The sequence below is a fragment of the Clarias gariepinus genome, chromosome 27 (genome assembly GCF_024256425.1).
Source record: "Clarias gariepinus isolate MV-2021 ecotype Netherlands chromosome 27, CGAR_prim_01v2, whole genome shotgun sequence".
In the NCBI taxonomy this organism is placed as follows: domain Eukaryota; kingdom Metazoa; phylum Chordata; class Actinopteri; order Siluriformes; family Clariidae; genus Clarias; species Clarias gariepinus.
The window spans coordinates 846,048-860,030 of NC_071126.1; the positions used below are offsets into that span (position 1 = coordinate 846,048).

General features: G+C 36.8%; 1 protein-coding gene across 3 annotated transcripts in view; it reads left to right on the forward strand.

The window, feature by feature from the left end:
- Positions 1–9,458: 9,458 nt before the first annotated feature.
- Positions 9,459–13,983, forward strand: part of LOC128514718 (cilia- and flagella-associated protein 57-like) — a 51,468-nt gene continuing 46,943 nt past the window's right edge. For all 3 annotated transcript variants that reach the window (XM_053488543.1, XM_053488544.1, XM_053488545.1), the window contains exons 1-2: positions 9,459–9,550; positions 12,378–12,551. In XM_053488543.1, coding sequence (XP_053344518.1) covers positions 9,460–9,550; positions 12,378–12,551 — 265 coding nt within the window. In that variant the 5' untranslated portion in view covers position 9,459. The remainder of the gene's footprint in view (positions 9,551–12,377; positions 12,552–13,983) is intronic.

Genomic DNA, 13,983 nt, shown 5'->3' on the forward strand with positions numbered 1-13,983 from the left:
AAAAAGGGACAGTTTACAACACAGAAGGCTGATATGGTGAAAAACGGAACAGTGCAATAAGAATAGTGCAAGTCTGCTTATTTTAGTTGATTAAAGTGACATTTTAAATAGGAATATAAAACAGTATAAAAAACGTTGAACAAAACAGTATAAACAGGAATGTGTTTAGTTTCTATGCAGTTTTAGTAAAACTACAGAAAACAACTGTCAGTTCAAAACATTCTGAATGACTAATTCTGTAACTTTTTTTGGTCTTGTTTAACCAATACAAAGTTAATAGTATTCCAAAAATATTAAAATTACATTACAATTTTTATGAACAGCTTGTGGTACTATATTCTTTTAAATAATTGTAATTTGATTTTGATTATGGGTTTAATACAGTTAAGGCTAGAAGGAATACAGCTCGAGCTCTATTGGGCATGCGCACATTTTTTTTCTCTCACTATACAACAATAAAACTTTTTGAATTACAGAAAGGATTAGTTTTAGACGTGAAAAATGATACACTAGGTATAACAATTCATTTCATTGTTAGTTTCCGGTCGGAACTATATATCCCTTTTAGCCACGACCATGACTCAAACGCGCAAGGATGACGTCAGTAACCCGTGTTAATAGAGGATTTAATATGTAAAAGGACACAAAATATCAAGGTTTTCTACTGATTTGAGTAAGTCTTTTTGTTATTATTTCGGTCTTATAAATTGTCAAAGAGTACAATAAATCTGCAGGTGGTGCCGTGCATTTTACCGCAAAGAAAATTCTGGATGCTGCGTTTAAATTGACTATGACACATTGGATGCCTCAGGATTTAATGTTCCCTTACCTGAAACTCCTAAACTGCCTTTCAAAAAACAAAAATGAGTGATAAAATGGCTTTAGTAAATCCGACAGTCTCCTATTCGCAACTGTTGAAAGTTAGGGTTATACTGTATGCAAATGGAAATTGTGAATCGTATACAAACTCTCGAGGTAACGGTGCAAGACAACAAAAGTTTGCTAAACAGTGTGACCGAGGCATTAAGTTTACAAGATATTAAGTGGAAGAGATACCAACAAGGTAATCACACTCCAAAACACTCCAAAAAGAAAACTGTGTGTTATGTGACAAATGCAAGACGTAATAGATGCTTACAAAAGGAGGTGAAATCTTCGAGTGGCCAGTATTCAGGAGCAGAGAGGAGATTTTCAGAAGATTTTCGGAAAATTGTAACTCCGGAGGTAGCGGACCAGCTTTTCTACACACTTGATGTTGCTTACAGACTGGGTCCTCGGTCTAAGAAAGCGCTCAAGCCGTTGCAGTATCTACAGTTTCTGCCACGCATTGTTCAAGATAAAATCTAGAGAGATACCAGAACCGTGACCATTCATGAAAAATCTGAGTCTTTAAAGACTTAAGTAAGAGCACTAAATGCGCCAGGAACAAACTTTTGCCACTTGTTGAGCAAGCAAGAAAGGAGGAAAAAGAGCAGGATTCAGAGGCCCCTTTACTTATATCACCGGGAAAAGGATTTCTACAAATGATTAGATGGGCTGAATGATATTGTGACATATTCATCAGGATCTCAGCACACCAGATATGCTCTGTGGTACTCATGAGTAGGCACAAACTACTCCAGAATCTTCTTTGTTAGTTTATTCTCTTTATTTTTCCAGTCAGGATGGTTAATGGGGAAAAGCTAAATTACAAAAAGCTTATACAGTAAATGCAATAGGGAAATTTAGGAAAATTTGGAAGCAATGTAACAAAAACAAAATAGAATTTTGAAGATGATATTCTTTTACAACTAAACAATCTTTTATTAAAGAAACCACGGACGGAGAATTAAAAGCTTGTGTACTCTAAACTTCTAAATAAATTAGATGACCTATTTAGGTGTAAAGCTAAGGGAGCCTATGTTTGATCCCAGAAAAAAATGGCTGAAAGAAGGAGAGCAAAATTGAGCCTATTTTTTCAAGCTGAAAAAGTCAAATTATATGAATTCTTCCATTTAACGTCTTCGTACAAATAATAGAATTCTTGATAATCCTAAGAAAATGGCATCTATCTAATGGGATTCTATTAAATAATTATTACAAAAGTCTGGCTTTAATTTTTGCAAAAAGAATTAAAGATGTCCATAACTTTATTATAGACAGATCACAATCAGGTTTTATGGAAAAACGACACATTACAAATAATATAAGGTTAGTCCTGGATCTTTTAAATTATGAGAATCTCTTCGATAATGACAGCTACTTGCTCTTTTTAGGTTTCTACAAGGCTTTTGATTCACTCGAAGATAATTTCATCTTTCAAGCCCTTACCAAGTTTGAGTTTGGTGATTTTTTTATTTTTTTTATTTTTTTGTAAAGCCATTAGGATATTATTTAAAAATAACAATAGCACTATTAAGTTAAAATTCAGAACCTCTCCAGGATTTACTTTGTCATGTGGAGTAAGGCAAGGCTGTCCTATATCTCCAGATTTATTTCTTATTGCCTCTCAATTTTTACCATTGCATATTTCCAGCTGTAAGTTACAAGGAAGGAATTACAATTGACAATAGACAAATTATTATTATCCAGCTGGCTGATGAAACCACTTTGTTTTTGAATGATGGCTCCCTAATCTATTTAGCTTTAAAACTGATTGATTTCTTCTCTAGAGCTTCTGGTCTCAGCAAGTATCTGTCAAGTGTAAGTTAATATCAACAAGTGTAAGTTAATGTCTATTAAAAGCTGTAATATTCCATCCATACGTAATATTCCTGTAAAAGATCAAGTTACTTATTTAGGTATCGTAAGATGAAAAAAACACGATGTAAACAAAATTTTTATTTTTTAATAATAAAAACACAAAAGAAACGCAATTTTTGATTACAGAGAGATCTATCAATAAGAGGAAGAATTTTAGTCTCTAAAGCTGAAGGACTATCAAGACTTACTTATGCAGCTCTTTCCTTGGATAAAGGGACCTAAAAAAAAAGCTGATATTATGTTTAACAATTTTGTTTGAAAAATTTAACCCACTTTATTAGGAAATCAGTACTGATTAATCCACTAAAAAAAGGGGGAGGAGCTTGGATTTTACTACCTTAAACAACCCCTTTAAAATCAATTGGCTTAGGAATAAAAAATCATAAGTGGCCTGAATTTTCTCCTACTCTTTTTATTATAATGTTACAAAGATCTCTATCAAACTTTCATTAACAGATGCTCTTGGTTTGGTACGGAGCTCCTAAAGGGACATAGGTGATTTATATATTTTTTCCTGTATCTGGCGCGCACCAGATACTAACTGGTGAGCACCAGAAAGTATCTGGTGCATGCCAGATATTAATTGGTGCGCACCAGAAAGTATCTCGTGCGCACCAGATACTAACTGGTGAGCAGCAGTTAGTGCTTCCTGTGGCGACGGTACTTGGATTTGGCTCAGGTGACAGAATGGCATCAGAAATGGATTTATTGTCTTTCCTGAAAATACGAAATATACCTGACAACATCATCAACAAACTAAAAGACGATAAGGTAAATGATCCCACCATTAACTCATTGCATGTTTTATAACGTTAAATGTTGTTTTAATCACATAGCAGTAGCCTAATTTTGCTAGCTTTCTCAACTTGATAAGTTACTTTTCCTTTAAAAAACATATCTGACATTTGCCCTGCTTCTTACAGATCGACATCAGCATCATAGAGGTTATGACTGATGAGGAGTTAGGACAGTATATCGTAAGATATGGGGACCGACTTGCACTCAGAGCATTTTGTCGACAAAGAACTGTGGCAAACAAAATGTCAGCTGAGGCAACAGTGAAGTTCAATCTTATGCAGAAAGTAAGAGACAGATTAGGGGAACAGCGGAAAACTTTTAGCAGTAATAAATAAATACGCAGCCAAAGACAACCGCCGAGTTGAAATCGGATGGCTTCACTTTCATGACGGCACTTATCATCAGGTCAGAACAAAAAATGGAGGTGGCACACGGCACCTATCTGTTCAGAAAACAGTGACTATGGGTGATCTACTGGAGATTGGCAAAGGCTTGTTTTTTCCAAATGAACGATCAGCCAAAGGATCGGTGGAAGACTTCGAGTTTGATATTCGTGATTTTAGTCACAACCCAGTATCCCCTGAAGCCACAGTGAGCCAGCTGTACGAGCAGAGTAAGCTACGACTACTGCGCATCTACACAAGCTCCCAGGCAAAAAACGTCTCAGTGATTCTTTCTGATTCGTCATCAGACTTCGAGTCCGCAGATAAGAGGCCAATGAAGGTAATTTATCAAAAGTGACATTTGTATTATCACAGCATATTGTTGAAATCATGAGACTGCAGCCAGCTGCGAGCAACAAACAGAACATCAGTACTGATGCTTTTGTGAAACGTCTGATTTTATTCCGTTTACACACAACAGCCGTCAAAGCAAGTAATAGCACGCCATTAATGTGCCGGTCTCGCAAACCCTCAGGAGGGGCGTTAAGTATGGACTTAGCTTCTACAAGTACAAATACATGAAAGTATATGACTGTGTGGAGCTTTGTGTGTGCACACATCTGCTAATAAAAGGCACACAATTTGGGGCATTTGTACTCTTTGCAGTGTTGATTATGGACTGAACCAGTGCTGGACTGGCCATCAGGCATACCGGGCATTTGCCTGGTGAGCCGATGGTATATTTGAGCTGGTCAGGTAAATTTGGGCTGGCGCGGAATCCCGTCCCGTGTTCTAAAATAACACAGTTCTGAGTCAATAAAAGGCAAAAGAAATCCTATTGCCTTTTTTGAACTGGCATATTACATGCAAAATCTTGTGTGCATATGACAATAAACAGGGCAGATTGTGGGTGCAAATGCTGCACAGTTCATGTGCTATAGCAGGTGCAATCCATTCTTTGTGGATCTATCTAAAAATCCTAGTATTACAGCCATATGAATGCATTCGTTATTTAACTGTCTTTCTCCACATAAAACTCAATAACTACAAGTAATCACTTTCTTTATTATTGGTGTAAATAGTATTGTCTATCACACCTGTCTCATATTTGTATTGTTTTCAAAGAGTAGCCCATTCAATAAGGTCCACCTTAGCTTCCCTACCCATGGTCTTATTTGATATGTGTACTGTACATTCACTGCTGTGCTGAAGATTTTGCAGATAAATCTATTGTCTAAAGTCAATATCAAATTAATTAGGAACATGAAGCCCACAATAAACTATGTGCTCAGTCATTGGTGATAGTTGAGTTGCACGAGGTAAAGAGATGCAAATTTCTGAATATTTGCACCACTTCTCCTCTTATGTGCATGTTCAATCACAATAAGTTCAGACAGACATGTTTTGAACAGGACAAGCCATCATGGCTGTTTAAGGATATAATTTGCTGGTCTGCTTTCTTTATAGATTAGGACAATGCCGAGACAATCCTTATCCTAATAGAGCCAACCTAATCTGCAAGATTGCGATATTGGTTGATGTGGGTATTTTTATAAATCAGTATTGGCTTTAGAGACCTCAAACCATTTCCAGTCATTTTTATATGTTAGATGTTGCAAATGGTCCATTTGGATCTGTAAAAACAGTAGAATTGCACATTTTAACTGAAATAGGTTTGAAATAAGTTTGAGTTCAACTTAAGTTAAACCAGGTCTTCAGCAGAATAAACCTAAAAGATACAGTGTCCTGCACAGGGTCCACTGTGCTGTGCAAAGACACAATCGAAGTAATTTTTAATAGATTGTGTGGTTTAAGTCGCAGACCTGTAGCACACACATGTGGAGCAGTTCTTGAGTTGCCATGCGCATACAGTACAGCTCATACCCTGAGCTTCGTAAATAGCTTGACAATGTCCTATCTGGCAACTGTTTCGCAATGGATATTGTGTAGTGAATGTAAGGGATCTTGCACATTTACCTTTCCTATTGATATTATTGATATTTTTATTAAAAACTATATTCTTAGTTGTTCAACAAATCCTAATTAATTTCTTGTTTGGTTATATAGCCCTATCTTACGAAATTTGAAACAAGAAAGGTTTTTGGCATTTTCTTACTGTAGATGTTTTTGCAGTAATATTTGTCAGCATTCTATGTTTGACACTTTGTTAAAGTTTAACAGACAGTGTACGTTAACCATTCTGAAGTCAGAAAGGTCTGTTCTCATAGGTAAACATCCCTTTTTCAGTCATGTACCATTTTCATATGCATGTTTTATGCATATGCATTTCAGAAAGAAGTTCATGTCAGTGTTCAACAAAATAATTTCTGTTTGCACATACCGCTTCCAATGGCTGTTTATGGCTGTTTTTGCCTCATATGGGCAACATACTAATAACTGTTAAGAGCAAAATATTTTCAAATAAAAATTGAATTCATCATTCATATTCTGCCATGTTGATTTACTTTACTGTGGTTGGGTTTATTTGTTTCCTGTTCATGACTGATGTAAAGGCAAAGTAAAACCTCTATGCTGTACTGTACAACTAATTTAGGTGTCTTAATTCTTTGAAAAAATGAGAAGAGCTAATACTCTGTAATTCCTCAAACATAGGTACAAATACAATTCTTGACAAGCAACCACTTGAAGATGCAACTGCCCCACAACAATGTTGCAAGTGTTCTTAATATCTGTCCCATAGCACTGTTATAGAGGAGTCAATGTGCACACAGCAACAGATCAATCCTTTCTCTAAAGGAAAATTGTCCAAAGTTAAGTTCCTACAAAACTTAACTGAGAATGTTTGGTGAATAAAACATAGTGGTGAATGTCTGATTCTGTGATGTGATCAGTTTAGATGGATACACATCTCAAATTAGAGAGCGGATCTTATCTCATTTCTCAAATGCAAATATAAATCCACAGCTTGATAGGCATCAGCTGGAAGATGCATCTGTGACTCCACCATAAGAATGTTGCAGATGTTGAAGATGTCTGTGTCACATGGCACTGCTGGTCGAAATGTGCAGTTACTGTGACACAGCTGAACATCAACTCTTTCCACTGGAGAAATGCAGTCATCAGTTGTGTTGAGTTCTGGAAACATGTACATGATTCGGGGCCGACCACTGGGTACCCTGTCATTCTTCGATGGTCTGATGATGTGTGAATCCCACACACGCATAGTCTCATCTAATTCGTCCTGGAAAAACAGTATATAAGAAAGTAAGAAAACAAGTTAATTGATATCTGCAATTTGTTATTCTCACGTTGGCTTTAGATAAGTCAGGAGAGCACTCAAATTAAACCATGTAATTTAAGATGAGCAAATTAAGGGCACAGCTTTTCTGAGCATGAATAGGTTCTGCCAGACTGTTATGTAATATTTATTTCATTATTTCTGCTCACAGGCACATCAATAATGCATTTGTTTTATTAAGTTACAAGACATTACAGAACATAAACAAAATATCACAGAGCATAGCATGATTAGCAACTTTTTGAATGTCTAATAAAAACATTCCAGAATAATAGAGATAAACCCCTAAAATTTAGAGAAAACTTTCTATTGATGCTGCAGCCTGCCTCATCTTTGGATTTGAATATTTCGAGTGTTTATTGGAAGTTTATCTTTGAGTAAAAAGCAGTTCCTCCTGTTAATTTAAGACGCGAAGGCGCTGCGCATCTTCTCTCATTCTGAGCAGGAAAAATGTCACATTTAATACGGAGACGATTGTTGATCCTATACACTCTGCTCTGTGCTATTTTGTTTATTTCCTATGATTTGTAGGAACTTCATCAAACAAATACATTATTTATTGATGTGCTTGTGAAAAAAAATCTAATGTATATGACCGTTACGCCGCCTTGATGCCCAAAAACCTTGTTAGAGCAATTTTCTCTTTTTTATAAAGAATTATTATTGTTAAAGAAACAAGCATTTGTGGGCCGCAGCTTATGATGAAAGACTTAACATAACAATATGATAAACCTGTGGCTTACCTGAATGATACCCATGAAGCAGAACTGAATTAGACTTCTCTCCAAATATGCACCATCAAACAAACCACGGTCCTTTAGATCAACAAACAGAGAAATGTAAAACTCCATTGATTCCCTCCTGAGAAACCCCCACCAATATTCTATTTGTTGATTTGCTGTGCTTGACCCTTCAATGTAGCAATGTAACAGAGCCGTCGTGAATGTTACGATGGAGAAAACGTTGAAAGTCTCTGACTTTAATATTCTCTGTGCCCCGGTCGCCTCTGACAATTCTTGGACAACCACCTAATCTCTCGACTGCCTCCATGTAGTAGCCTCCAATGATGTTTCTGGAAAACCCGTCAATACAGCCATTGATACAGATACCAAATGGTTTTAGTTTGTCATAAGAGTCCAAGTGCCAAATATAATTAGGCCCTTTTGCAAAATAGCTTCGGTGATGGAGCCGTCTCCTTCTTCTGAGTTCAACGCTGCGTGAGCTTAGTTCTTGTAGAATTATGCGTATGTCTTCTTTTTTGACGTGTAATCCATTTTCTTTGCATTTAGTGTACATCCACCTATACCCGTGGAGTTGGCCAGATGTTTGTAATTGTCCATGAATGAAATCAATTACCAGATCTAAACTTGTGTATCCCTTGCGCCGAAACAGGTTACAAAACTTCAAAATTCGTTTTAAATGTCTTTCGGAGACAATATAACGGTGACGACTTGCAAGTAAAGTAGCAATATCCTTATAATGAAGTTCCAGGTTAAAATATACCCGAATTAACTAATTTGATGTCATTTTAGCACAGAAACACACACCAAAATGCTCTGAATGGTCTTGCCAGGTATAATGCTCCACGGGAAGTACCAATTAGTATCTGGCGCGCACCAGATACAGGAAAAAATATATAAATCACCTATGTACCTTTAGGGCTCCGTACTTTAGGGGCTCCGTAGTTTGGTCCCAAATTGTTTTTTTTTTTTTTTTACAGAAATACAATATTTTTATATCTGCTTTTAATTATTTAGATTTTTTTAACAGAAATACAATATTCTTATATCTGCTGATGAATAAGCTGTTGTTGCTATCTTGCGATCCGAACAGTATATAGAAACTATTTTCCCTGTATTCTTCCTTTATGTCTTCTTAAGTTGTAGAATCTCCACTTTGTGATTGTTCTATTGTTTTATTGTACCCTGGCTTTATGTTTGTATATTTGATTATTTTTTTCCTTTTTTGTTATTGTTTATTTGATTGATTGCATTGATTTTTATGTGTATAAAAAAGGTTCAATTCTGTTTCCTGTGTAATACACAGCATAGCGTCTATGAGAGTCACGTGACAAAAGAACAAACTATTCGGACCAGCAGGTGAGCTGCTCGAAGAAGAACGAAATTAACTGAATGACTAAAAAAATCGTTCATTTTCATTAACGAGAACCGAGATTTAAAGAACCGAGTCACTGATGATAAAATGATCTAAACTTCCCATCACTAGTTCACTCAACTGTAAATGACCCCTCCTCACGCACGCGCCGCTGCAGCGTTTATGACGTCACGAGAGATGCAACAAGAAGACAGAACTTTAGAGATTCCGTCCTTACTGACCGACGCAGAGTTTATTTATCACTGGTGTGCGGGTAAGATCCTCTAATCTCACACGCCTACATTTTGTTAAACAGACGCTAATAACGAATGAAACACACACACACACATATAACACGGCACCTACACACCCACGGAGGACCGAACATTTACACTGCGGGTCTCGATGCCCACTTCGGATTTGTTGCCTATATCTGATTTTTTTAACCGTCTGTTTACACGTTCTTTTAACTATGACTCATATCCGATACACGTGTTTACACTCGCCATACCATCTGAAACACCGCGCGTACCTAAAGGGAGGTTGTGGCGCTCCACACTAGCCCAGATAGACGGAGGTGAAGTCTGCTTAACGCTCTGTGATTTATACAAAGTTCGCGAAACGTCACCGAAACCTCCTCCATGTCACCTGTGATGTTATAATTCCACACGCGCTTCCACCGGAGAATAACATTACGTCATTAAACCGCGAAGAAGCCGCAGTTTTAATGGCGTACAGAACGCAATGACTCAGGAAATCCGATCGGTCTGTTTACACCACAATCACATGAGCACATATCTGATTTATATCTGATTTATTTCCACTTATGAAGGAGGCCTCAAACCGACCTTTTTTTTCCTGTTTACACGGACATAGAACATATCCGATATGTGTCACATATGAGCAAAAAATCAGAATTGGGTCACATTTACCCGACAGTGTAACCGTAGCCATCGTTACAAATAAATAAATGTGTGAGTAAATAAATAAATAAATAAATAAATACAATAAGCCCTGGAATACTGCTAAATGTATTCCTACTTTTGTTTATTAACATATTTCAAGATTTATTTATTTCTAAATTACCACATTTCTTCATTTATTTATTTTTGTTTTGTCACATTTCTTTATTTATCTATTTTTGGTCTTCCACATTTTTACATTTCTTTATTTCTGCATTTCCACATTTCTTTGTCGCTGTATGCTGATAAGGTGGGCGGTGCCAGCCTTAGTCGAAACCGTGATTAGTTAAATGAAGTGAGATTGTTTCGACTCAACTAGTAATGTCTTAGCTTGTAATGACTGCTGTCTGGCACCTATGGTGTATTTTTACAAGCTGCAACTTAATGAGTTAAGATCATTAGCCGGTGAAATTGAGAACCTCACAGCAAATGACTATGTTTTTTATATCGTGTCAAAAGACTAATGCTGAGATGGATGTTGACCTTAACCAAACTGTGTTTGACTGTCTTCAAGAACTTCATATCCTCACGCAGAAAGAGGAAGGGAACGTTGGGCGTCCACGGTGCGTTTTACCTCCGAATATAATTGAGGCTCGTCTACTTCTGGGATATGAAGTTCTTAAAGATCGTCAAACACGCAGCCATTTGCATAGTTAGTTTCAGATAACTAAAAAGCATCACGCTGATTAGATTGATTGCTTCTGTCTGAGGTGCCCTGCGGCTCAGTCACGGATTCGACTAAGACCTTCTTACCTTATCAGCATACAGTGACAAATAAATACATGTAGAAATGCGTAAATGCAGAAATAAATATGGAAAAATGTGGAAAATCTAAAATGGATAAAGAAATGTGGAAATTTAGAAACAAATAAATCTTAAAATATGTTAATAAACAAAAGTAGGAATACATTTAGCAATTTTCCAGGGTATATTGTATTTATTTATTTATTTATTTATATATTTTCTTATTTATTCACACATTTATTTATTTATAATTATGTCATGTTTAGTCCTCCATACACACCTGCCCTCTACTGAATTCAATTATTATTATTATTATTTTCAGCTTATTACTTCGTGTGCACACTTTTTTCTCTACATTTTATTCTTCTCTTACTAGAACTGGTCTCCCTCAGCATGTCGTCTGCCTGAGACAGTGAGACAGCTCTGTGTTGTTTAAGTACCTGTGCTGTAGCTTGGTTGGTTTCTGTTCTAAATTTTCCAGATTTTACAAATTTTAGGCTTGTTTTTCACTATACAAGAAATATAGAGCCTAAAGTAGTTATTATTAGTAGTAGTAGTACTACAAAGCAAAAATTATTTAGAAGACGACACACAAAGCCTTGACATGCTGACTGGTTGTGTGTTTAGTCAATGGATCCTTTATGATCATGACAATCATGTTTTGATTTTTTAAGAAAGTCAGGTAGGTTTGTCTTCTGATGTCCAAGTGCCAGTTTAATGTGCAAGTGTTTTAGTTTTTCTGCCCCAATGATACACTGTGGACGGAATTCTGATGAACCAGTTACTGAAAAACTGAGAGAGAAATAACTCTAGTTTTGTCCCAGGCAGATTGCAAGGCATCAGCTGGAGCATCTCCTTTCTCACATGTTACAGATCAATTCATAGTTTGCTAAACTGTGCCTTCCAAATTAAAAGTGATGATTTTTGTTAAACTCTTTTGAGTGTCATTGTTATTCTTGAAATCTAAATAAAGCAAGAAATGATGTAGAATTGTTTGTAGGCTGACTGCAATGCTAGTACCACTGAGATGAAATAAAAAATAAGAGCAAAGATTTAAAAAAAAAAGATTTAAAATGGCTGGTTAAAGTATACAGGGATAGCAGTAGGGTTTAAGGGAGTGTCTTGAAACTGAAAAGGCTTTTGAAAGTACAAAACTACTAAAACACAAGTGGTATTCTTCTGATGTCTGAACATTCTTGTGGACATCTGCTTAAGGTCTTTGTTGAGAGCACAGTAGTTTTCATTGGCCAGGGTGAAGACAGGAGTGTTTATGTTTTTTTTTTTTGTGTGCTGTTGTAATCCAAGGTAATTGCTTGCATTTGGCGAGTGTGAGCTCAGTGACCACACGGTTCACTGTTACATTAACAGTACAATGTTTTTTTGTTTTTTTTTCAGTTTTCAGAATGGCTATGACTGGAAATTCACACATCCATCCATACCACAGCTTTGGTGTGTGCAAAGGAGTACGAAATAACCTGCTTCTACCCGATGAAAGAACTGTGATTTTCCCAAGTGGAAAACACTGCATCCGCTACCACATACCTGAGCAACGGAGCGAATTCATTCATGGTAAGCCTGCTAAAACCTTCTCTTCCTGCATACCAGTCTGAGCAAGTAACCAGTGCACTAACAGAAACTAGGTACTAGGGATGTAGTGGGGTTGCAGGTGAGGCATATTCACAGATGTTGAAACTTTATAGTTGTTTACACCACGTTCCAAATTATTACTCAAATGATATCTTTCTCTGATTTTCATAATTAGTCAATGCAAATGACAGTCAGTATAATTTTCAAGTCATCAACCATTAGGGTATAATTCTAATTTTATTAAACAAACCTCCTAATGATAACAATATTTATTTCAAAAGTAAAAACTAAAAACACACTGTTTCAAATTATTATGCACAACAAAGTTAAAACATTTTATAGGTTTGAAAGAACTGAAAATGGGCTTTTGAGGTAATATTTACTGAAATCAAAACTATTTAAATCAAAAACATCCTAACAGGGCATGTTACATCCTAACATAGGACCCCTTCTTTGATATCACCTTCACAATTCTTGCATCCATTGGACTTGTGAGTTTTTGGACAGTTTCTGCTTGAATTTCTTTGCAGGATGTCAAAATAGCCTACCAGAGCTGCTGTTTTGATGCAAACCGCCTCCCACCCTCATAGATCTTTTGCTTGAGGCTGCTCTAAAGGTTCTCAATGGGGTTGAGGTCAGGGGAAGATGGTGCCCACACCATAAGTTTCTCATCTTTTATGCCCATAGCAGCCAATGACACAGGTATTCTTTGCAGCATGAAATATTGCATTGTCGTGCATGAAGATGATTTTGCTACGGAAGGCACGGTTCTTCTTTTTGTACCATGGAAGCAAGTCAAAAAATTTATCATAGCCGAGGTCATTTTTTCACCTTCAGGGACCCTAAAGGGGCCTACCAGCTCCAACATGACTCTGCAATCTCCTTGTTGACGTCACAGCCTTGTTGGGACATGGTGGCCATCCACCAACCATCCACTACTCCATCCACCTGGACCATCCAGGGTTACATGACACTCATCAGTAAACAAAACTAGTCTTTATGTATGTCTGGGCCCACTGCAACTGTTTCTTCTTGTAAGCATTGGTTAGGGGTGGCCGAATAGTAGGTTTATGCACAACTGCAAGCCTCTAAAGGATCCTACGCCTTGAGGTTCATGGGACTCCAGAGGCACCACCAGCTTCAAATACCTGTTTGCTGCTTTGTAATGGCATTTAGCAGCTTCTAGCTTAATCCGATGAATGTGTCTGGCAGAAACATTTCTCATTCTGCCTTTATCTGCACGAACCTGTCTGTGCTCTGAATCAGCCACAAATGTCTTCACAGTACAATGATCATGCTTAAGTTTTTGTGAAATATCTAATGTTTTAATAACTTGTCCAAGGTATTGCACTATTTGACGCTTTTCGGCAGCAGAGATCCTTTTTCTTTCCCATATTGCTTGAAACCTGTGGCT